The 25,790-nt window shown below is 51.2% G+C and overlaps 2 protein-coding genes across 2 annotated transcripts in view; one reads left to right on the forward strand and one right to left on the reverse strand.

Moving 5' to 3' along the window:
• The window catches only part of LOC123763677 (streptococcal hemagglutinin), a 93,355-nt gene that overhangs the window by 43,531 nt on the left and 24,034 nt on the right, over positions 1-25,790 (reverse strand). Inside the window, exon 3 of the mRNA XM_045750952.2 lies at positions 22,758-22,788. The gene's annotated coding sequence lies outside the window, so the exon portion shown is untranslated. The remainder of the gene's footprint in view (positions 1-22,757; positions 22,789-25,790) is intronic.
• On the forward strand, positions 12,082-24,446 carry LOC138352181 (uro-adherence factor A-like). The gene is made up of 2 exons (XM_069304448.1): positions 12,082-12,118; positions 22,840-24,446. The coding sequence occupies exons 1-2, from the start codon at positions 12,082-12,084 to the stop codon at positions 24,444-24,446; spliced, it is 1,644 nt and encodes a 547-aa protein (XP_069160549.1).

The raw sequence follows: 25,790 nt of genomic DNA on the forward strand, positions 1-25,790 counted from the left end.
CCACCACTGTGGAGGCCAGACCCTACACCAGGTGGCACTGTGGAGGCCAGACCCTACACCAGGTGGCACTGTGGAGGCCAGACCCTACACCAGGTGGCACTGTGGAGGCCAGAACCCTACACCAGGTGGCACTGTGGAGGCCAGACCCTACACCAGGTGGCACTGTGGAGGCCAGACCCTACACCAGGTGGCACTGTGGAGGCCAGAACCCTACACTAGGTGGCACTGTGGAGGCCAGACCCTACACCAGGTGGCACTGTGGAGGCCAGACCCTACACCAGGTGGCACTGTGGAGGCCAGACCCTACACCAGGTGGCACTGTGGAGGCCAGACCCTACACCAGGTGGCACTGTGGAGGCCAGAACCCTACACTAGGTGGCACTGTGGAGGCCAGAACCCTACACCAGGTGGCACTGTGGAGGCCAGAACCTACACCAGGTGGCACTGTGGAGGCCAGACCCTACACCAGGTGGCACTGTGGAGGCCAGACCCTACACCAGGTGGCACTGTGGAGGCCAGACCCTACACCAGGTGGCACCACAAACATATAATATACCATCCCTAGTGTGGCCACACTTGCCACAAGATTAAAGGAAAAGGTTCATTGTTTTGTTTTGAAGCATGATGGAAGAGGCTCGGTACAGTAGTATGACGTATACAGTAATGAAGAAACATACTAAGTATTCTTGTATGTTGTGGTGCAGTGTGAGAGATGAGCTGGTGAGTGTGTACTCATCATCCCAGGAGTTGCAGGGGGTTGTGAGGGGGGGGGGCAAGACAACATCAATACATCTCTGGCCAAATATGAAATAGCATAATGAAATATAAATGTCTTACCCACAAGAAAATACCAGTTTTAAGATACAAAAAAGGCATGAATACTGCTCCGTTACAGACCACAAAATTGTTGGAAAATTGTTAAAGAAAAAATGTTTATTTACTATTATTTAATCCGGTGATATTGACAGCTGTGGACTAGACTCCCAGAGAGCGCGGAACGCAATAGGAAGACGTAACTGTGGACTGCGTCTTTGTATTGCCCCTCTGGAACTCATGGGCTCACCATAGCCGGTGCTACTTGGAACTTTTTGTTCCAGGTAGCGAATCTACAACAACAACAACAACTCTGGAACTGTGAGCACTTCTGACCAGGTCACAAGTGTACCTCTATACAACAATCTATACTCTATAGAGTATCTTTATACTCTATAGAGTATCTCTATACTAAAGATAACAAGGCGATACTCAGAGTGTATCATCTCATTCCTTCTCTAAACTTGATTAGTGGTAAATTAGCGCTTCTTTATGACAAGGAGATTTAATACCATTATTACTTAGATCAAAATTGCGAGGTGATTTGCCCAACAAAATTTGTATTTATTTCTTATGATATTTATATATTATGATTACTTTATGTAATCAAAATATTATGAAAATGTTTAATAAACTGAGTGATTTTGGAGCAGTGTAGGATGTGATATTTTACGGTCATAAGGAGTGGTCACTAGTGACTATGAGGAGTGGTCACTAGTGACTATGAGGAGTGGTCACTAGTGACTATGAGGAGTGGTCACTAGTGACTATGAGGAGTGGTCACTAGCGACTATGAGGAGTGGTCACTAGTGACTATGAGGAGTGGTCACTAGCGACTATGAGGAGTGGTCACTAGTGACTATGAGGAGTGGTCACTAGCGACTATGAGGAGTGGTCACTTGTGACTATGAGGAGTGGTCACTAGTGACTATGAGGAGTGGTCACTAGTGACTATGAGGAGTGGTCACTAATGACTATGAGGAGTGGTCACTAGCGACTATGAGGAGTGGTCACTAGTTACTATGAGGAGTGGTCACTAGTGACTATGAGGAGTGGTCACTAGTGACTATGAGGAGTGGTCACTAGTGACTATGAGGAGTGGTCACTAGTGACTATGAGGAGTGGTCACTAGTGACTATGAGGAGTGGTCACTAGCGACTATGAGGAGTGGTCACTAGTGACTATGAGGAGTGGTCACTAGCGACTATGAGGAGTGGTCACTAGTGACTATGAGGAGTGGTCACTAGTGACTATGAGGAGTGGTCACTAGTGACTATGAGGAGTGGTCACTAGTGACTATGAGGAGTGGTCACTAGTGACTATGAGGAGTGGTCACTAGTGACTATGAGGAGTGGTCACTAGTGACTATGAGGAGTGGTCACTAGTGACTATGAGGAGTGGTCACTAGTGACTATGAGGAGTGGTCACTAGTGACTATGAGGAGTGGTCACTAGTGACTATGAGGAGTGGTCACTAGCGACTATGAGGAGTGGTCACTAGTGACTATGAGGAGTGGTCACTAGTGACTATGAGGAGTGGTCACTAGTGACTATGAGGAGTGGTCACTAGTGACTATGAGGAGTGGTCACTAGTGACTATGAGGAGTGGTCACTAGTGACTATGAGGAGTGGTCACTAGTGACTATGAGGAGTGGTCACTAGTGACTATGAGGAGTGGTCACTAGTGACTATGAGGAGTGGTCACTAGTGACTATGAGGAGTGGTCACTAGTGACTATGAGGAGTGGTCACTAGTGACTATGAGGAGTGGTCACTAGTGACTATGAGGAGTGGTCACTAGTGACTATGAGGAGTGGTCACTAGCGACTATGAGGAGTGGTCACTAGTGACTATGAGGAGTGGTCACTAGTGACTATGAGGAGTGGTCACTAGCGACTATGAGGAGTGGTCACTAGTGACTATGAGGAGTGGTCACTAGTGACTATGAGGAGTGGTCACTAGCGACTATGAGGAGTGACTGTGTGTCTAGACGCTTATTGTGTGTTGTGACGGGTGACTCATCCTGATCCCTGAGGGTTCGAGACACTTGTGTCCAGCCTCAGGGTGTGTGAGACACTTGTGTCCAGCCTCAGGGTGTGTGAGACACTTGTGTCCAGCCTCAGGGTGTGTGAGACACTTGTGTCCAGCCTCAGGGTGTGTGAGACACTTGTGTCCAGCCTCAGAGTGTGTGAGACACTTGTGTCCAGCCTCAGGGTGTGTGAGACACTTGTGTCCAGCCTCAGGGTGTGTGAGACACTTGTGTCCAGCCTCAGGGTGTGTGAGACACTTGTGTCCAGCCTCAGGGTGTGTGAGACACTTGTGTCCAGCCTCAGAGTGTGTGAGACACTTGTGTCCAGCCTCAGGGTGTGTGAGACACTTGTGTCCAGCCTCAGGGTGTGTGAGACACTTGTGTCCAGCCTCAGGGTGTGTGAGACACTTGTGTCCAGCCTCAGGGTGTGTGAGACACTTGTGTCCAGCCTCAGGGTGTGTGAGACACTTGTGTCCAGCCTCAGAGTGTGTGAGACACTTGTGTCCAGCCTCAGGGTGTGTGAGACACTTGTGTCCAGCCTCAGAGTGTGTGAGACACTTGTGTCCAGCCTCAGGGTGTGTGAGACACTTGTGTCCAGCCTCAGGGTGTGTGAGACACTTGTGTCCAGCCTCAGAGTGTGTGAGACACTTGTGTCCAGCCTCAGGGTGTGTGAGACACTTGTGTCCAGCCTCAGAGTGTGTGAGACACTTGTGTCCAGCCTCAGAGTGTGTGAGACACTTGTGTCCAGCCTCAGGGTGTGTGAGACACTTGTGTCCAGCCTCAGGGTATAACACTTGGCCCTGACAACCTGTCCATGAGTAGAGGGAGGTAGTGTTGAGGTCAGTGGTCAGGGAGGAGGTCAGTAGTTTAGTGACCTCATGTGTCAGAACAGTGCCTTACACTCTACATGACACTGCCTGACACTGTGCCTGACAATGTACATGACACTATGCCTGACACTATGCCTGACACTATGCCTGACACTGTGCCTGACAATGTACATGACACTATGCCTGACACTATGCCTGACACTATGCCTGACACTGTGCCTGACAATGTACACCGTCCCAGAGAGACTGGTCTCCACTAATTATTACTTCCCTGACAGGTAATAAGGAAGTAGTTGAGAAACATGTCGAGGAGGACAGGAAACGTCTTCACTAAGCTAACAAGCGTCACAATTACACTCACTATGCTACAGTGATGGGTCAGTAGTCACGACAGGCTCTCATTTGGGGCGTGGGATGTGAGATTTATGGGGGAATGGGGTGTGGGGCGGGGTACTGGTGTGCTCACCTTGCTGGGCAGCCCTCTGGTCGAGCTTCAGCCTCTCGGCCCAACACATTAAGTTTGGACTGACTTGCGTGGTCTTGCGAGTGTGTGTGTGCGTGGTAGAGGCGACGACATAAGTCTGGGTAATAACAGCGAGAGGGTACGAAGCTGGAGAAAGAATTATAGCCGTGAGAACTTCTTGCACATTATAAACGTAAGAGCAGCGTGCCTCGAATTTATACAGTGAGATTATCGTGCGTTATTTGTTCTTGAGATGAGTTGTACAAGACGAGGAAATCAACGCAGAGACAGCAGCAGCACGGTAATAATAGACATAATAGTATAATTCGAGTAACGTATAACCAAAAATATATATTTTCACTTCTGTAACTGGTTTAAAGCTGCGATGAGCTTCAGGTTCTCACAATTTGTTGTGTGAATAATGGCAGGACAAATTGGGGAGGTGGCGTGTGTGTGGGAGTGTCGACGGCCTCAGGCAGAGTGTTCCCTGGCTCCCTCCACCAGTGTGGCGACCCTGCAGGCAGCCCAGCGCTATATAAGCCGCCTCCACCACACTCTAATTAAGCTACCTTTCATCCGGCACGCCAGGCCATGAATAACCTTGAACCTTGTGTCTTTTCTACAATATTTGAAGCTCTGTTATGATAGCTGGGATGTGCTGACACTGTACACTCTCACATAGCTGGGATGTGCTGACACTGTACACTCTCACATAGCTGGGATGTGCTGACACTGTACACTCTCACATAGCTGGGATGTGCTGACACTGTACACTCTCACATAGCTGGGATGTGCTGACACTGTACGCTCTCACATAGCTGGGATGTGCTGACACTGTACACTCTCACATAGCTGGGATGTGCTGACACTCTACACTCTCACATAGCTGGGATGTGCTGACACTGTACGCTCTCACATAGCTGGGATGTGCTGACACTGTACACTCTCACATAGCTGGGATGTGCTGACACTCTACACTCTCACATAGCTGGGATGTGCTGACACTGTACGCTCTCACATAGCTGGGATGTGCTGACACTCTGCACTCTCACATAGCTGGGATGTGCTGACACTCTACACTCTCACATAGCTGGGATGTGCTGACACTGTACACTCTCACATAGCTGGGATGTGCTGACACTGTACGCTCTCACATAGCTGGGATGTGCTGACACTCTACACTCTCACATAGCTGGGATGTGCTGACACTGTACGCTCTCACATAGCTGGGATGTGCTGACACTCTACACTCTCACATAGCTGGGATGTGCTGACACTGTACACTCTCACATAGCTGGGATGTGCTGACACTGTACACTCACACATAGCTGGGATGTGCTGACACTGTACGCTCTCACATAGCTGGGATGTGCTGACACTGTACGCTCTCACATAGCTGGGATGTGCTGACACTGTACACTCTCACATAGCTGGGATGTGCTGACACTGTACGCTCTCACATAGCTGGGATGTGCTGACACTGTACGCTCTCACATAGCTGGGATGTGCTGACACTGTACACTCTCACATAGCTGGGATGTGCTGACACTGTACACTCTCACATAGTTATCCTACAAGGCGGGTACAGTCAGATTATATGTATAATGTTTACATATTGACCTCAGTCCTCAGGTCGCTTGTTAAACCCCTGCCTATCCTCACTAGTGGTTGTGTGTGATCTGTTCAGCAGGCACCAGGTAGTGAGAACACGGACGCTCTCTGTTCAGCAGGCACCAGGTAGTGAGAACACGGACGCTCTCTGTTCAGCAGGCACCAGGTAGTGAGAACACGGACGCTCTCTGTTCAGCAGGCACCAGGTAGTGAGAACACGGACGCTCTCTGTTCAGCAGGCACCAGGTAGTGAGAACACGGACGCTCTCTGTTCAGCAGACACCTGGTAGTGAGAACACGGACGCTCTCTGTTCAGCAGACACCAGGTAGTGAGAACACGGACGCTCTCTGTTCAGCAGGCACCAGGTAGTGAGAACACGGACGCTCTCTGTTCAGCAGGCACCAGGTAGTGAGAACACGGACGCTCTCTGTTCAGCAGACACCTGGTAGTGAGAACACGGACGCTCTCTGTTCAGCAGACACCAGGTAGTGAGAACACGGACGCTCTCTGTTCAGCAGACACCAGGTAGTGAGAACACGGACGCTCTCTGTTCAGCAGGCACCAGGTAGTGAGAACACGGACGCTCTCTGTTCAGCAGGCACCAGGTAGTGAGAACACGGACGCTCTCTGTTCAGCAGACACCTGGTAGTGAGAACACGGACGCTATCTGATAGAAAATGATTTGCCCTCAACTAGTATTGGCTTTTTGTTACTACAGAATAATACAGCTTCAAAACAAACAAAAAATTGACCAATCTGAAGTGAAGAGTTGTGTGGTGAACCAACGGTAATTGAACAGTTTTTTGTTCAAGTAAAATGCCTCGGTAATATGACCCTCTGAGGTTAGCAGTTGGGAGGGTGGGGTCACCCTCCACGTTGGGAGGGTGGGGTCACCCTCCACGTTGGGAGGGTGGGGTCACCCTCCACGTTGGGAGGGTGGGGTCACCCTCCACGTTGGGAGGGTGGGGTCACCCTCCACGTTGGGAGGGTAGGGTCACCCTCCACGTTGGGAGGGTGGGGTCACCCTCCACGTTGGGAGGGTGGGGTCACCCTCCACGTTGGGAGGGTGGGGTCACCCTCCACGTTGGGAGGGTGGGGTCACCCTCCACGTTGGGAGGGTGGGGTCACCCTCCACGTTGGGAGGGTGGGGTCACCCTCCACGTTGGGAGGGTGGGGTCACCCTCCACGTTGGGAGGGTGGGGTCACCCTCCACGTTGGGAGGGTGGGGTCACCCTCCACGTATAAGGCAGGAGTTCGTTCCTTGGCGTGCATGCGGACTGTGATTGGCTGTTGCTTAGTATGACGTCCATTGTTGTCGTCTCCGCCTCCTCTGGTGGTTGTCTAACATTGGTTCTCACACTGTTGGTTCTCACACTGTTGGTTCTCACACTGTTGGTTCTCACAGTGTTGGTTCTCACACTGTTGGTTCTCACACTGTTGGTTCTAACACTGTCGGTTTTCACTGTTAGTTCTCACACTGTTGAACAATGAGGGAGTGTTTGTTTTCGTAGATGACATCATGAGTGAGAACCACTTTGCGTAGACGCTTTGATAAGTTTAATTACACTGACCTTCCTTATCTTATTCAGACTGAGCGTACATCATTATGGGTGATTGTTACGAACCCGGATCCAGCGTCCGTGCCTGGAGCAGTGACAAACACGCCATCTGTGGGTCAGCTCCCGAAACCCCCGCCAAACGAACGACGACACCTAGTGAGGACAGCGTGTACTGGCCTCGAGGACCAGTTTCCAGTCTGGTTCAGCGCTCAACACCGCCGCTCCTGACCTCTGGTGAGGTGGTGCTCCGACGACAGCGCCATCTATGGACTGGATACGTCAGGTGTTAGTATCTGAGCCTGTGAGTGTGGTGTATTAGTGTCCCAGTTATTGATGACGTGTCTGCTTACAGAGCCGACCTGGGACCACTGTGTTGAAGGTGAAGTCAGTCTACCCGAGGCAGCCAGTCTCCATACTGTGAAGTTTGCTGCAGCTGTTGTGACGTCGTCCCCCCGGAAGAACACTGTGGTGTGTTAAGCCTGCCAGTGGAGTGGCAGTGGAAGGATTTACCCGGGACCGACGGTTGGAGACGATAATCCACTGGGGTATTGAGGACAGGAGGGTGATTGGTGATATCACACGAGACTCCTGTCTAGGGCGTACCCCTTTTATCGTTCGTGGAGTGGCCGTACCAGCCTTGGTGGCTTAGTACCTGCCAGCAGACCTGCTGGACGTGTGGTTGACGGCCTCCACGGCGGTGCCCCCAGTGGACCTGTGTTGTGGCTGACCTGTGGCCAGGGTAGACTCGGCGTTCTCAGAGGACACGTCTTGAGGCCACGAAGAAAGCACCGCGGACTCAGCACCTAGCTTCGAGGATCCATAGTCTCCAGCAGAAGACTACAGTGTTGATCCCCTTGTAAAGTGTTAATACCCCTCCCCCTTGTGTACTCTTTTATTATATATATTTAAACGGTGAAGGTGAATATTATATTATATTAAGTTCTTACCTTTCTTTCCCTACTCCCTTTAAGTTACTTGCGTCACGGATTGCATCCCTTGATAGCCTCTACTGGCTTGGGGCCGGATATATATCTTCCTCTAACTACATCAGAGTAAGAACCCCGTTGCGTCCCGAGAGGGCCGTAACAGTGATTATAACGCTAGGCATTGGAATATTGGTAATTCGTAGTTCAGTAATCGTAACGGCAACCATCTGTTGCTACTATTAAGTAGTCACGATGATGCACAGATTGTGGGTGACCTTGAACCGACGCATATTTACGACGGTATTCTTGATCTATGTCTCGGTGTCAAGGTCTCCCACACCGTGTGCGCCTCGTCAATAGTGCCAGATATGGCGTCTGATCTGGCCATATTAGCCACTGTAAACATTAGAAGCTCTATCCTCCCCGGTGGAATGTTCAAGCGGAAGAGGCTGGCTGTGTCCATCGATCAACGAGACAATTTTTGTTGCTCATGTGTCAGAATGGAACAATTCTTTTGAGCCTTCTTCAGTTGAAGTAGTTCATTGTAACAATGAGCTCACAGATACTATCGAGCAGTTTACAGAATCACTTGATCCATCGTCCAGGTCACTTAACCCAATTTACATTGATAATAGCAGTTACGCCTATTATAATGACTCCAAATTAAATGCACTAAAACGCACTGCCAGAAGAATTGGACTAGCTTATAGAAGGACCCGCACTGCTGAAATACTTAAGCTCTTTCAAACGGCTCTGGCTGAGGCCAGGGAACGTATGGTGGAGCTGAGGCAGACAGACTGGGAAACTTTTGTCAGTGGTCTCAATTCTCACACGCCATTAAGCCGGGCATGGAAGGATATCAACAAGATCAAAGAGAAAAATGCTGCAAAGATCTCGTACCCTAATCCTCTGCACAGAGCAAATGAGCTTGTTGATGCTTGGGCCACGACTTCCTGCTTTGACAGTCTTCCTCTACCCACACAGAATGAATTAAATAATAAATATGCTGATAGAGCAAGGCTCCTTGACTTCATGCTTCATTAAGAGAATGACTGTGACATGTTTTTTACTGAATACGAACTAGACTCTGCTCTACATAAAGGCAAAGCTACATCACCCGGGAAGGATGGAGTTACTTACGGCATACTGCATATGCTTCTGCTAGTTCCAGGACATCTCTTTCTTCAATTGTATAATATGAGCCATGTAACTGGGGAGCTTCCAAAGTCATGGACCCACAGTCTTTTTATTCCCATTCCTAAACCTAACCAGCAGAATGCTTTTCGCCCAATTTCCCTCACTAGTTGTCTGTAAGTGTCTTAAGAGGATGGTTCTCAACCGTCTCCTTTACAGAATTAGTGACATGTTGTCCCCCCAGATATGACTTTACACATGGAAAGAGTGTACGTCACTGTATTACCACATTCCTCACCCTGCATACTGATAGGTCATATACCACTTTCCTAGATCTTAAGTCAGCCTTTGACATTGCTAACCCACACGTCATTCTGAGCGATCTTGCTAAAATGAATGTTGGAGGATGGCTTTTACGGTGGATAAGAGGCTATCTATCCAACAGGAAGTCATCTGTACTGTTCCAAGGGCATAGGAGTGTAACGAGAGATTTTGAACTGAGCACTCCACAGGGAGATGTACTCAGTCCTGCTCTGTTCAATGTGTTAATCAATGCACTTCTAAACTCAGTAACTAGGAGGTCCAGCGAACACAAATTTCAGCGAGTAGTGTGGGGATTAACAATGGTAATCAAATGTTTAAATTAGCCTGTCTAAGTTGACTCTTATACTAATAGCAACTATGAAAATAATAATATTTTTGCATTTGTGTTGCTACTTTACACAAGTTTCCTTTTAGTAATGTACTGTAAGTTGCCTCGTATGTATATGGGTATGCATTCAGCAGTTTGTGTGTGTGTAGGGGTCGACCTTTGGCTCCTGTACTCCGCCGTTCAGGCTGTCGGTCATGTTATGCAATGACTCCCGATCAATGTATCTCTCAAGTCTACTTTTGAAATTATGAATGGAGCTGGCTTGTACATCCTGCTTCTTTAGTTCATTCAATTTCCATACTAATGTTGTGCAAAAATAATAATTGTAACATCTCTGTAGCTCATCTGTTTTGTAAGCTTCCATCAATGCCCTCTTGTTCTCTTCGAACATTGTGAACATTTCCTCTTTTTTGTCTAATCATTTGTTCCCATTTCCATAACATTACCCTTGCCGGTGGTGAAATTCAGTAGCCATTTATTTGGCCAACTCTGCAGCTTGTCTAGGTCATCTTGGAGCATCTTGTCATCCTCATCTGTCTCGACTCTTATTATTCATGTTGCAGCGTTACAACCATCGACATTTAGTCGACATTTGATCTATATTTTAATTTAGGACGCTACCTTTGTATTTAGGCCATTGACATAAATGAGAAATGGACACCGATTCTTAAGGGGATCCAACTGTTGAATTCACTAAGCCTATTGTATGTTGTTCTTGTTCCTCTGCACCAATTGATGCAGCGCTGCCACATCTTGTCAGGATTAGCGTGAAGCAAACAACCCACACTACTAGAACGTCGCATTTTGACGTATACTCTCCCTAAGACCAAAAATCGTCGTACTATAAAATGGTAGCGGCTCGCGAAATTAACATACTACTCCGTTTTCTGTTTTGGGTACGTTGGTAGGTTAGGATATGGGCACTTTAGTACGTCAGTTTCTTGACGTTGGGGAGCCTGAGGAGGACGGGCAGGCGTGAGATACACGGGAGGCGAGCACCTTCCCTCTCGACACACAGGTACTTTGGTCCCCCTGGCGGTGAAGAATGGGGTGGAGGTACTTACAGGCCGCCATCAGGAGTGCTTATGCCTTGTTGCACACAATGAGCCGTCAGTCGTTCTCTGTTTCGGTGCCACAGTCGCTCATTCTTCCTGGCCGTAATTGGATACAGCGTAATGATCAACGTCATACACAACACATGACATAATTGAGGCTCCAGCAGCCAGTTCCTCCTCACTGGGAGCAGCGCCCGACGAGTCACCTCTCAACACTGACCGATTGTTCACTTAGCGGTGAGATGAACAGGCAGGAGCGGTCTCTCTGGTTACTGTCAGCAGTGTCCACACCAGCTGACGGCGGTGACGTGTGGCAGGTCGACCCATCACCCACACCAGCTGACGGCGGTGACGTGTGGCAGGTCGACCCATCACCCACACCAGCTGACGGTGGTGACGTGTGGCAGGTCGACCCATCACCCACACCAGCTGACGGTGGTGACGTGTGGCAGGTCGACCCATCACTCACACCAGCTGACGGTGGTGACGTGTGGCAGGTCGACCCATCACTCACACCAGCTGACGGTGGTGACGTGTGGCAGGTCGACCCATCACTCACACCAGCTGACGGTGGGTGACGTGTGGCAGGTCGACCCATCACTCACACCAGCTGACGGTGGTGACGTGTGGCAGGTCGACCCATCACCCACACCAGCTGACGGTGGTGACGTCTGGCAGGTCGACCCATCACTCACACCAGCTGACGGCGGTGACGTGTGGCAGGTAGACCCATCACCCACACCAGCTGTGATGGGTCGAGCAAGTGCAGGGAAGGAATGACGATACTGACCAATGAGAGGAGACATATTATTAAAAACCACACACAATACATAAATCTTGTATCCTGAAAGCTGGCCGGCCAGGCTAGCCAAGCAGATCTTTCCCATCAGTGTAGAAAAAAGGTAAACAAACTGTTCAGAAAACCGTAAGCCAAGTTGAGGTGATACTCTACAGTTTCATGGGTTTCTTCATGGAGCCAGCAGTGAGGGCGGCGTCAGGAGAGGCACATAATGGGGTCAAACATGCAGCTCCAGAATATGACCTCAAGTTAGAACACGACACAAAACGAACAGCTCGGCGTTCTCTTCACAACCTTTTAGTTATAGTGATGTAGATTGTGTTTATTAGTAACAGTGATAGGAGATGAGGGGAAAGTTTGTGTGGGTTACATGGGGAGGGTGAGTGTGGGCAGTGACAGGGAGGGTGAGTATGGGCAGTGACAGGGAGGGTGAGTGTGGGCAGTGACAGAGAGGGTGAGTGTGGGCAGTGACAGGGAGGGTGTGTGTGGGCAATGACAGGGAGGGTGAGTGTGGGCAGTGACAGGGAGGATGAGTGTGGGCAGTGACAGGGAGGGTGAGTGTTGACAGTGACAGGGAGGGTGAGTGTGGACAGTGACAGGGAGGGTGAGTGTGGGCAGTGACAGGGAGGGTGAGTATAGACAGTAACAGGGAGGGTGAGTGTTGACAGTGACAGGGAGGGTGAGTGTGGACAGTGACAGGGAGGGTGTGTGTGGGCAGTGACAGGGAGGGTGAGTGTGGACAGTGACAGGGAGGGTGAGTGTAGATAGTAACAGGGAGGGTGAGTGTTGACAGTGACAGGGAGGGTGAGTGTGGACAGTGACAGGGAGGGTGTGTGTGGACAGTGACAGGGAGGATGAGTGTAGACAGTGACTGGGAGGGTGAGTGTGGACAGTGACAGGGAGGGTGAGTGTGGACAGTGACAGGGAGAGTGAGTGTGGGCAGTGACAGGGAGGGTGAGTGTGGGCAGTGACAGGGAGGGTGAGTGTGGACAGTGACAGGGAGGGTGAGTGTGGACAGTGACAGGGAGGGTGAGTCTAGACAGTGACAGGGAGGGTGAGTGTGGGCAGTGACAGGGAGGATGAGTGTGGACAGTGACAGGGAGGGTGAGTGTGAACAGTGACAGGGAGGGTGAGTGTGGACAGTGACAGGGAGGGTGAGTCTAGACAGTGACAGGGAGGGTGAGTGTGGACTGTGACAGGGAGGGTGAGTGTGGACAGTGACAGGGAGGGTGAGTGTAGATAGTGACAGGGAGGGTGAGTGTGGACAGTGACACGGAGGGTGAGTGTGGACAGTGACAGGGAGGGTGAGTGTGGACAGTGACAGGGAGGGTGAGTGTGGACAGTGACAGGAAGGGTGAGTGTGGACAGTGACAGGGAGGGTGAGTGTGGACAGTGACAGGGAGGGTGAGTGTGGACAGTGACAGGAAGGGTGAGTGTGGACAGTGACAGGGAGGGTGAGTGTGGATAGTGACAGGGAGGGTGAGTGTGGACAGTGACAGGAAGGGTGAGTGTGGACAGTGACAGGGAGGGTGAGTGTGGACAGTGACAGGGAGGGTGAGTGTGGACAGTGACAGGGAGGGTGAGTGTTGCAGTGACAGGGAGGGTGAGTGTGGACAGTGACAGGGAGGGTGAGTTTAGACAGTGACAGGGAGGGTGAGTGTGGGCAGTGACAGGGAGGGTGAGTGTGGGCAGTGACAGGGAGGGTGAGTGTAGACAGTGACAGGGAGGGTGAGTGTGGACAGTGACAGGGAGAGTGAGTGTGGACAGTGACAGGGAGGGTGAGTGTGGACAGTGAGAGGGAGGGTGAGTGTGGACAGTGACAGGGAGGGTGAGTGTGGGCAGTGACAGGGAGGGTGAGTGTGGGCAGTGACAGGGAGGATGAGTGTGGGCAGTGACAGGGAGGGTGAGTGTTGACAGTGACAGGGAGGGTGAGTGTGGACAGTGACAGGGAGGGTGAGTGTGGGCAGTGACAGGGAGGGTGAGTATAGACAGTAACAGGGAGGGTGAGTGTTGACAGTGACAGGGAGGGTGAGTGTGGACAGTGACAGGGAGGGTGTGTGTGGGCAGTGACAGGGAGGGTGAGTGTGGACAGTGACAGGGAGGGTGAGTGTAGATAGTAACAGGGAGGGTGAGTGTTGACAGTGACAGGGAGGGTGAGTGTGGACAGTGACAGGGAGGGTGTGTGTGGACAGTGACAGGGAGGATGAGTGTAGACAGTGACTGGGAGGGTGAGTGTGGACAGTGACAGGGAGGGTGAGTGTGGACAGTGACAGGGAGAGTGAGTGTGGGCAGTGACAGGGAGGGTGAGTGTGGGCAGTGACAGGGAGGGTGAGTGTGGACAGTGACAGGGAGGGTGAGTGTGGACAGTGACAGGGAGGGTGAGTCTAGACAGTGACAGGGAGGGTGAGTGTGGGCAGTGACAGGGAGGATGAGTGTGGACAGTGACAGGGAGGGTGAGTGTGAACAGTGACAGGGAGGGTGAGTGTGGACAGTGACAGGGAGGGTGAGTCTAGACAGTGACAGGGAGGGTGAGTGTGGACTGTGACAGGGAGGGTGAGTGTGGACAGTGACAGGGAGGGTGAGTGTAGATAGTGACAGGGAGGGTGAGTGTGGACAGTGACACGGAGGGTGAGTGTGGACAGTGACAGGGAGGGTGAGTGTGGACAGTGACAGGGAGGGTGAGTGTGGACAGTGACAGGAAGGGTGAGTGTGGACAGTGACAGGGAGGGTGAGTGTGGACAGTGACAGGGAGGGTGAGTGTGGACAGTGACAGGAAGGGTGAGTGTGGACAGTGACAGGGAGGGTGAGTGTGGATAGTGACAGGGAGGGTGAGTGTGGACAGTGACAGGAAGGGTGAGTGTGGACAGTGACAGGGAGGGTGAGTGTGGACAGTGACAGAGAGGGTGAGTGTGGACAGTGACAGGAAGGGTGAGTGTGGACAGTGACAGGGAGGGTGAGTGTGGACAGTGACAGGGAGGGTGAGTGTTGCAGTGACAGGGAGGGTGAGTGTGGACAGTGACAGGGAGGGTGAGTCTAGACAGTGACAGGGAGGGTGAGTGTGGGCAGTGACAGGGAGGGTGAGTGTGGGCAGTGACAGGGAGGGTGAGTGTAGACAGTGACAGGGAGGGTGAGTGTGGACAGTGACAGGGAGAGTGAGTGTGGACAGTGACAGGGAGGGTGAGTGTGGACAGTGAGAGGGAGGGTGAGTGTGGACAGTGACAGGGAGGGTGAGTGTGGGCAGTGACAGGGAGGGTGAGTGTGGACAGTGACAGGGAGGGTGAGTGTGGACAGTGACAGGGAGGGTGAGTGTGGACAGTGACAGGGAGGGTGAGTGTGGACAGTGACAGGAAGGGTGAGTGTGGACAGTGACAGGGAGGGTGAGTGTGGACAGTGACAGGGAGGGTGAGTGTGGACAGTGACAGGGAGGGTGAGTCTAGACAGTGACAGGGAGGGTGAGTGTGGACAGTGACAGGGAGAGTGAGTGTGGGCAGTGACAGGGAGGGTGAGTGTGGACAGTGACAGGGAGGGTGAGTGTGGACAGTGACAGGGAGAGTGAGTGTGGACAGTGACAGGGAGGGTGAGTGTGGACAGTGACAGGGAGGGTGAGTCTAGACAGTGACTGGGAGGGTGAGTGTGGACAGTGACAGGGAGGGTGAGTCTAGACAGTGACAGGGAGGGTGAGTGTGGACAGTGACAGGGAGGGTGAGTGTGGACAGTGACAGGGAGGGTGAGTGTGGACAGTGACAGGGAGGGTGAGTGTGGACAGTGACAGGGAGGGTGAGTGTAGACAGGGACTGGGAGGGTGAGTGTGGACAGTGACAGGGAGAGTGAGTGTGGGCAGTGACAGGAAGGTTGAGTGTGGACAGTGACAGGGAGGGTGAGTGTGGACAGTGACAGGGAGGGTGAGTGTGGACAGTGACAGGGAGAGTGAGTGTGGGCAGTGACAGGAATGTTGAGTGTGGACAGTGACAGGGAGGGTGAGTGTGGACAGTGACAGGGAGGGTGAGTGTGGACAGTGACAGGGAGGGTGAGTGTGGACAGTGACAGGGAGGGTGAGTGTAGACAGTGACAGGGAGGGTGAGTGTGGACAGTGACAGGGAGGGTGAGTGTGGACAGTGACAGGGAGAGTGAGTGTGGGCAGTGACAAGCAGGGTGAGTGTGGACAGTAACAGGGAGGGTGAGTGTGGACAGTGACAGGGAGAGTGAGTGTGGGCAGTGACAGGGAGGGTGAGTGTGGACAGTGACAGGGAGGGTGAGTGTGGACAGTGACAGGGAGGGTGAGTGTGGACAGTGACAGGGAGGGTGAGTGTGGACAGTGACAGGGAGAGTGAGTGTGGGCAGTGACAGGAAGGTTGAGTGTGGACAGTGACAGGGAGGGTGAGTGTGGACAGTGACAGGGAGGGTGAGTGTAGACAGTGACAGGGAGGGTGAGTGTGGGCAGTGACAGGGAGGGTGAGTGTGGGCAGAGACAGGGAGGGTGAGTGTAGACAGTGACAGGGAGGGTGAGTGTGGGCAGTGACAGGGAGGATGAGTGTGGACAGTGACAGGGAGGATGAGTGTGGGCAGTGACAGGGAGGGTGAGTGTGGGCAGTGACAGGGAGGGTGAGTGTGGACAGTGACAGGGAGGGTGAGTGTGGACAGTGACAGGGAGGGTGAGTGTGGACAGTGACAGGGAGGGTGAGTGTGGACAGTGACAGGGAGGGTGAGTGTGGACAGTGACAGGGAGGGTGAGTGTGGACAGTGACAGGGAGGGTGAGTGTGGACAGTGACAGGGAGGGTGAGTGTGGACAGTGACAGGGAGGGTGAGTGTGGGCAGTGACAGGGAGGGTGAGTGTGGGCAGTGACAGGGAGGGTGAGTGTGGGCAGTGACAGGGAGGGTGAGTGTGGACAGTGACAGGGAGGGTGAGTGTGGACAGTGACAGGGAGGGTGAGTGTGGACAGTGACAGGGAGGGTGAGTGTGGGCAGTGACAGGGAGGGTGAGTGTAGACAGTGACAGGGAGGGTGAGTTTGGACAGTGACAGGGAGGATGAGTGTGAACAGTGACAGGGAGGGTGAGTGTGGATAGTGACAGGGAGGGTGAGTGTGGGCAGTGACTGGGAGGGTGAGTAGGTCTAGAGTACACATAACCATTTCAGGTCTTCGACGTCAGGGAGAGAGTGTTCTGGTGGTCACCCGTCTACTTACTCTCCAGACCCACCGTAGCTTAACACGAGTGCGAGGCATACACAACACCTCAGGACATACACGCAACCACCGAGCACGCACATTGCACGCAACGACTCCACCCTCCTACAACGTTCACGCACGCGCGTGAGTGTATATGCGTGCCTCAGTAATAACTGCATGTGAGTGTGTGTATATATAAACTGTCTATTATAACAATTCTGCTCATATGTATTACCGGTGACAAATGGAAGGTGTAATTTACACCGCAAGTGTGTGAACCGCAGCCGCGGCCAGATGGCCAGTCGGCGGTGCCGCCGGCGGCGGCGGCGGCGGCGGCGGCCAGTCTCGTGTGTATTGCTGACGGGCAGGTGTGTCTCTAGTGTTGTCTGGTGGGCAGGTGTGTCTCTAGTGTTGTCTGACGGGCAGGTGTGTCTCTAGTGTTGTCTGGTGGGCAGGTGTGTCTCTAGTGTTGTCTGGTGGGCAGGTGTGTCTCTAGTGTTGTCTGGTGGGCAGGTGTGTCTCTAGTGTTGTCTGGTGGGCAGGTGTGTCTCTAGTGTTGTCTGGTGGGCAGGTGTGTCTCTAGTGTTGTCTGGTGGGCAGGTGTGTCTCTAGTGTTGTCTGGTGGGCAGGTGTGTCTCTAGTGTTGTCTGGTGGGCAGGTGTGTCTCTAGTGTTGTCTGGTGGGCAGGTGTGTCTCTAGTGTTGTCTGGTGGGCAGGTGTGTCTCTAGTGTTGTCTGGTGGGCAGGTGTGTCTCTAGTGTTGTCTGGTGGGCAGGTGTGTCTCTAGTGTTGTCTGGTGGGCAGGTGTGTCTCTAGTGTTGTCTGGTGGGCAGGTGTGTCTCTAGTGTTGTCTGGCGGGCAGGTGTGTCTCTAGTGTTGTCTGGTGGGCAGGTGTGTCTCTAGTGTTGTCTGGCGGGCAGGTGTGTCTCTAGTGTTGTCTGGCGGGCAGGTGTGTCTCTAGTGTTGTCTGGCGGGCAGGTGTGTCTCTAGTGTTGTCTGGCGGGCAGGTGTGTCTCTAGTGTTGTCTGGCGGGCGGGTGTGTGCAGGGTGCTGCCATGCAAGGAGGGCCGCAGTTGAGGGCTGAGGGCAACAGTTGAGGGCTGAGGGCAACAGTTGAGAGCTGAGGACAGCAGTTGAGGGCTGAGGACAGCAGTTGAGTGCTGAAGACAGCAGTTGAGGGCTGAGGACAGCAGTTGAGGGCTGAGGACAGCAGTTGAGTGCTGAAGACAGCAGTTGAGGGCTGAGGGCAGCAGTTGAGTGCTGAAGACAGCAGTTGAGGGCTGAGGACAGCAGTTGAGGGCTGAGGACAGCAGTTGAGGGCTGAGGACAGCAGTTGAGTGCTGAGGACAGCAGTTGAGGGCTGAGGACAGCAGTTGAGGGCTGAGGACAGCAGTTGAGGGCTAAGGACAGCAGTTGAGGGGTGAGGCAGCACAGTGAGTGCCCGTCGTGTGGAGCAAGGCAGGGGGCGCCGGGGCCCATTACCAGCAGGAAGTCCGGACACTAACAATGGCGACCGTCAAGGAGACCAACATATTGTAAGACAATCTCCTGTTTCCAATTTTATTCTAGTTTTTGTTAAGTGCTCCCGGGATCTTATCTGTTTTCGTAATCTTGATTGTACCCGTGATGGGATTGTTCCCGTGATGGGATTGTTCCCGTGATGGGATTGTTCCCGTGATGGGATTGTTCCCGTGATGGGATTGTTCCCGTGATGGGATTGTTCCCGTGATGGGATTGTACCCGTGATGGGATTGTACCCGTGATGGGATTGTACCCGTGATGGGATTGTACCCGTGATGGGATTGTACCCGTGATGGGATTGTACCCGTGATGGGATTGTACCCGTGATGGGATTGTTCCCGTGATGGGATTGTTCCCGTGATGGGATTGTACCTGTGATGGGATTGTACCCGTGATGGGATTGTTCCCGTGATGGGATTGTTCCCGTGATGGGATTGTACCCGTGATGGGATTGTACCCGTGATGGGATTGTTCCCGTGATGGGATTGTACCCGTGATGGGATTGTACCCGTGATGGGATTGTTCCCGTGATGGGATTGTACCCGTGATGGGATTGTACCCGTGATGGGATTGTACCCGTGATGGTATTGTACCCGTGATGGGATTGTACTCGTGATGGGATTGTACCCGTGATGGGATTGTACCCGTGATGGGATTGTGCCCGTGATGGGATTGTACCCGTGATGGGATTGTACCCGTGATGGTATTGTACCCGTGATGGGATTGTACCCGTGATGGGATTGTACCCGTGATGGGATTGTACCCGTGATGGGATTGTACCCGTGATAGGATTGTACCCGTGATGGTATTGTACCCGTGATGGGATTGTACTCGTGATGGGATTGTACCCGTGATGGGATTGTACCCGTGATGGGATTATACCCGTGATGGGATTGTACCCGCGATGGGATTGTACCCGTGATGGGATTGTGCCCGTGATGGGATTGTACTCGTGATGGGATTGTACCCGTGATGGGATTGTACCCGTGATGGGATTGTACCCGTGATGGGATTATACCCGTGATGGGATTGTACCCGCGATGGGATTGTACCCGTGATGGGATTGTGCCCGTGATGGGATTGTACTCGTGATGGGATTGTACCCGTGATGGGATTGTACCCGTGATGGTATTGTACCCGTGATGGGATTGTACTCGTGATGGGATTGTACCCGTGATGGGATTGTACCCGTGATGGGATTGTGCCCGTGATGGGATTGTACCCGTGATGGGATTGTACCCGTGATGGTATTGTACCCGTGATGGGATTGTACCCGTGATGGGATTGTACCCGTGATGGGATTGTACCCGTGATGGGATTGTACCCGTGATAGGATTGTACCCGTGATGGTATTGTACCCGTGATGGGATTGTACTCGTGATGGGATTGTACCCGTGATGGGATTGTACCCGTGATGGGATTATACCCGTGATGGGATTGTACCCGCGATGGGATTGTGCCCGTGATGGGATTGTACTCGTGATGGGATTGTACCCGTGATGGGATTGTACCCGTGATGGGATTGTACCCGTGATGGGATTGTACCCGTGATGGGATTGTACCCGTGATGGGATTGTGCCCGTGATGGGATTGTACCCGTGATGGGATTGTGCCCGTGATGGGATTGTGCCCGTGATGGGATTGTGCCCGTGATGGGATTGTGCCCGTGATGGGATTGTACCCGTGATGGGATTGTACCCGTGATGGGATTGTACCCGTGATGGGATTGTACCCGTGATGGGATTGTACCCGTGATGGGATTGTACCCGTGATGGTATTATACCCGTGATGGGATTGTACCCGTGATGGGATTGTACCCATGATGGTATTATACTTGTGATGGGATTGTACCCGTGATGGGATTGTACCCGTGATGGTATTATACTTGTGATGGGATTGTACCCGTGATGGGATTGTGCCCGTGATGGGATTGTGCCCGTGATGGGATTGTGCCCGTGATGGGATTGTGCCCGTGATGGGATTGTACCCGTGATGGGATTGAACCCGTGATGGGATTGTACCCGTGATGGGATTGTACCCGTGATGGGATTGTACCCGTGATGGGATTGTACCCGTGATGGGATTGTACCCGTGATGGTATTATACCCGTGATGGGATTGTACCCGTGATGGTATTATACCCGTGATGGGATTGTACCCGTGATGGGATTGTACCCATGATGGTATTATACTTGTGATGGGATTGTACCCGTGATGGGATTGTACCCGTGATGGTATTATACTTGTGATGGGATTGTACCCGTGATGGGATTGTACCCGTGATGGTATTATACCCGTGATGGGATTGTACCCGTGATGGGATTGTACCCATGATGGTATTATACTTGTGATGGGATTGTACCCGTGATGGGATTGTACCCGTGATGGTATTATACTTGTGATGGGATTGTACCCGTGATAGGATTAGTTTGGTATTTCTGAGGCCACCGGGAAGACATCAGTGGGGCCGAAACTGTAGGCACTGTTATGTAAGGTTTACATGTTAGGTTTACATGCCGCCCCCGACCACTGCCACAGGTCATCACTGCTTGCTCAGGACCCCCAGCACCTACTGCAGTGTGTGACTGACAGAGAGAGTGATAGATAGATAGATCCGGACACGCACACACCCTTGTGAGGGTGCGAGATTTGGGTGACATGAGTGCGGGGACTCACCAAGAGGAGGAGGGACGGGTGAGGGGGGAGGCAAGGATGGATGATAGGGGAATAACACCACCATTACCCGACCTGTTAACTCAGTGAGGCCGGAAGCTTAACTCGTAAACCAGCGGCACTCTATAACTTCCTCAGTCGACGCGTCCAAGTTACCCGGAATTCATTCTTAGCCGCCAGGAGGTCGGTCGCTGGCTTAGAAGGACCTACTGGTGTCCAGTTTTGTCCGTAACTCTTCCATTTTAGGTTGTGTCGGCGGTGAGACCCAAGTGCGCAACTTCCTGTGCTTGTCGAGGTCGCGTTTGAGCTCTTGGGTCACGAGCCTTTACCCGCAGTTGTCTGGCGAACGGAACCTTGTGGGCTATATTATATTTAGCTTTTGATCAGTGTGCATAGTCTCCATCACACGACTCTCTGGTCCTGTGTTATGTCTGTCAGCTAGAGTGAGAGTTGAGCAGACGCTACCTGGCCACCAGCCTCCCCTAGTGCCTCACGCCTGCCCCCTCACACCTGTGCCTCACCTGTCGTGTCACACCTGAGTCACACTCAGTTCACCAGAGCACATCTGTCATGCCACACCCGCCGCGTCACACATCTGTCGTGCCACACCCGCCGCGTCACACATCTGTTGTGCCACACCCGTCGCTTCTTCGCAGACTGGAAGTGAAGGGAGAGAAGCCTCGGGGCAGGTGTGTGTGTGGACCTCATCGCTGCTCCGCGGACCAGTAACGCCGGCGACGGCCACCGAGGGAGCACAAGTACCCGTCACGACCCGGAGTGCCGTTTGGGCTTCTTTACTATGGTTGTGGAGTGTCTACGTCCTTCTGCCACTTTGATTCGTCTATTATATTCCCGGCAATGTATGGTATCATTTTCCCTATGCACTTTCTTGAGGTTATCTTGAGATGATTTTGGGGCTTAGTGTACCCGCGGCCCGGTCCTTGACCAGGCCTCCATTCCTAGAAAGCAGCCCGTGAAAGCTGACTAACTCCCAGGTACCTATTTACTGCTAAAACAATATTGCCAACAGCATTTGGTGTTCCCAGGCGGTCACCCATTCAAGTACTAACCAAACCCAACGTTGCTTAACTTCGTTGGTCGGACGAGAAGCGGTGTTCTCGACGTATATCATACTATAAGTATTAAATATATATATATATATATATATATATATATATATATATATATATATATATATATATATATATATATATATATATATATATATATATATATTAAATATATATATATATATATATATATATATATATATATATATATATATATAAATATATAAATATATATGTATATATGATATCATACTATATGATATTATATAATCCAAGTATTGATTGGTCCCACATATCCTATGTCCTGATTGGCACCACATTTACAATGTAAAGATTAATACCACATTTTCCCTCCAGGTAATGATGGACAAAATTAGGAACTCCCAAATTACACAACATTACCCAGATAATATTTCCCGAGGACGACCAGACGAGTCCACTGGCATGAGAGCGCTTACCTGGTACTGGTGTGGGTCTCCCTCCTCGGCCCTGCAACACAAACGATATATTTATTAATATATTTTATATTGTTATTATAAGGATGTGAGGAGGATGAGGGGGAGGACATACTGGAAGAGGACGTACTGGAAGAGGACGTACTGGAAGAGGAGGACATACTGGAAGAGGAGGACATACTGGATCAGGAGGACGTACTGGAAAAGAAGGACATACTGGAAGAGGAGGATATCCTGGAAGAGAAGGACAACCTGGAAGAGGAGGACATACTGGATCAGGAGGACACACTGGAAGAGAAGGACATACTGGAAGAGAAGGACATACTGGAAGAGGAGGACATACTGGATCAGGAGGACACACTGGAAGAGAAGGACATACTGGAAGAGAAGGACATACTGGAAGAGGAGGACATACTGGAAGAGAAGGACATACTGGAAGAGGAGGACATACTGGAAGAGGAGGACATACTGGATCAGGAGGACACACTGGAAGAGAAGGACATACTGGAAGAGAAGGACATACTGGAAGAGGAGGACATACTGGAAGAGGAGGACATACTGGAAGAGGAGGACATACTGGATCAGGAGGACATACTGGAAGAGAAGGACATACTGGAAGAGAAGGACATACTGGAAGAGGAGGACATACTGGAAGAGGAGGACATACTGGATCAGGAGGACATACTGGAAGAGAAGGACATCCTGGAAGAGGAGGACATACTGGAAGAGAAGGACATACTGGAAGAGGAGGACATACTGGAAGAGAAGGACATCCTGGAAGAGGAGGACATACTGGATCAGGAGGACATACTGGAAGAGAAGGACATACTGGAAGAGGAGGACATACTGGAAGAGGAGGACATACTGGATCAGGAGGACATACTGGAAGAGAAGGACATCCTGGAAGAGGAGGACATACTGGAAGAGAAGGACATACTGGAAGAGGAGGACATACTGGAAGAGGAGGACATACTGGAAGAGGAGGACATACTGGATCAGGAGGACATACTGGAAGAGAAGGACATCCTGGAAGAGGAGGACATACTGGAAGAGAAGGACATACTGGAAGAGAAGGACATACTGGAAGAGAAGGACATACTGGAAGAGGAGGACATCCTGGAAGAGGAGGACATACTGGAAGAGGAGGACATACTGGATCAGGAGGACATACTGGAAGAGGAGGACATACTGGATCAGGAGGACATACTGGAAGAGGAGGACATACTGAAAGGGGAGAACATACTGGAAGAGGACATACTGGAAGGGGAGGACGTACTGGAAGAGGACATACTGGAAGGGGAGAACATACTGGAAGAGGACATACTGGAAGGAGAGGACATACTGGAAGGGGAGAACATACTGGAAGAGGACATACTGGAAGGGGAGAACATACTGGAAGAGGACATACTGGAAGGAGAGGACATACTGGAAGGGGAGAACATACTGGAAGAGGACATACTGGAAGGGGAGAACATACTGGAAGAGGACATACTGGAAGGAGAGGACATACTGGAAGGGGACATACTGGAAGAGAAGGACATACTGGAAGAGGACATACTGGAAGAGGACATACTGGAAGGAGAGGACATACTGGAAGGAGAGGACATACTGGAAGGGGAGAACATACTGGAAGAGGACGTACTGGAAGAGGAGGACATACTGGAAGAAGACATACTGGACATACGAGCGTAAAGCGACGTAACTTGTAAGAGGACGGGTTGCGGGACAAACCGGATTTGGGTCATTCTGTTCACGAGACTATTCGACGAAGTTCGTTTTCTGTTTATAATTAATTACGGTTTAATGAATATGATTTGTTAACCCGTATATGTTGTTAGGCTGTACTGTGTTAGGTTAGGTTAGGCTGTACTGTGTTAGGTTAGGTTAGGCTGTACTGTGTTAGGTTAGGTTAGGCTGTACTGTGTTAGGTTAGGTTAGGCTGTACTGTGTTAGGTTAGGTTAGGCTGTACTGTGTTAGGTTAGGTTAGGCTGTACTGTGTTAGGTTAGGTTAGGCTAGGTTGGTTTGGGTTAAGTTGGTTTGGGTTAGGTTAGGTTAAGTAGGTCTCAAAATCCGTTGGCGAATCACCTTGTGTCTGAAATTGACAAACACGATGCGCTGAGGCCACAGGCGTCTGGTATTCATCTATGGACATCCATATATAGTGAAACATTCGTGAAGACTCTCATTCACACTCACAGCTCCCTGACTAGAGAGGGCAAGCTTATCTTAGCTGCCAACACCCACAGTGTCAGCAAGGCGAACAGCCCGCCTCCTATCATAACTCGACTCACATTAATGGTACTATGTAAAAGACAACTCGAACACTGTTTACGTAGGACAGACGTAAGTCTGTGTAAATAGGTTAGGTTAGCATTTTAAAAGCACTACAATCACCTGTGGTTGATTGTTCAATAAATCACTGAACTATATGTTTACAGATCTCTAACCCTGTCTATGGAGGACAGAAGAAAATGTAGATATGCTGGTTAGCATTGTAAATGTGTGGCCACCTCTGGGGTAGAAAATAACAATAATACAAAAAACATATTTCACAACCTTTTCCCTTCGCATGTGTCTCTCCATCCTCTTTACTCAAAAAGAAAGGGGGGTTCATCTAGCATATACCAGTCCACCCTTCGGTCTCCATCATGGCCTGAAGGGGGCGACGAACCAATCTTCTGACTAAGGGTCGGTGGCTGGCCGACGCAGACACCCAGGTGGCACTCAGAAGCGAGGAATGTTGCTAAAACACACATCCAACAGCCTAGTTGACCAGTCCAGCAACGAGGAGGCCTGGTCGAGGACCGGGCCGCGGGGACGTTGAACCCCGAAATCATCGCAGGGTAAGGTAAGTACTACACATTCACACTGTGATGATGAGCTAGATATTAACTTAAATACCTACTGCTAACACAAGATCTGTTGCAAATGTGTATACATTACACAGGTTCCAGAGGTGACTGTGTCTGGTTCTGGATGATAAAATCTTCGGTTAGTCTCGCTTAACAGTGAAGTCGTTTACACATTAATATTT

The sequence above is a fragment of the Procambarus clarkii genome, chromosome 52, assembly GCF_040958095.1.
Source record: "Procambarus clarkii isolate CNS0578487 chromosome 52, FALCON_Pclarkii_2.0, whole genome shotgun sequence".
NCBI classification, from domain to species: Eukaryota; Metazoa; Arthropoda; class Malacostraca; order Decapoda; family Cambaridae; genus Procambarus; species Procambarus clarkii.

Excerpts from the sequence above, each read along its gene's own strand:
- LOC138352181 (XM_069304448.1), top strand. The coding sequence starts at position 12,082 with ATGGGGTCAAACATGCAGCTCCAGAATATGACCTCAA. Across the intron at positions 12,119-22,839 it reads GCTCCAGAATATGACCTCAA|GATGTGAGGAGGATGAGGGG; the intron begins GTTAGAACACGA and ends TGTTATTATAAG.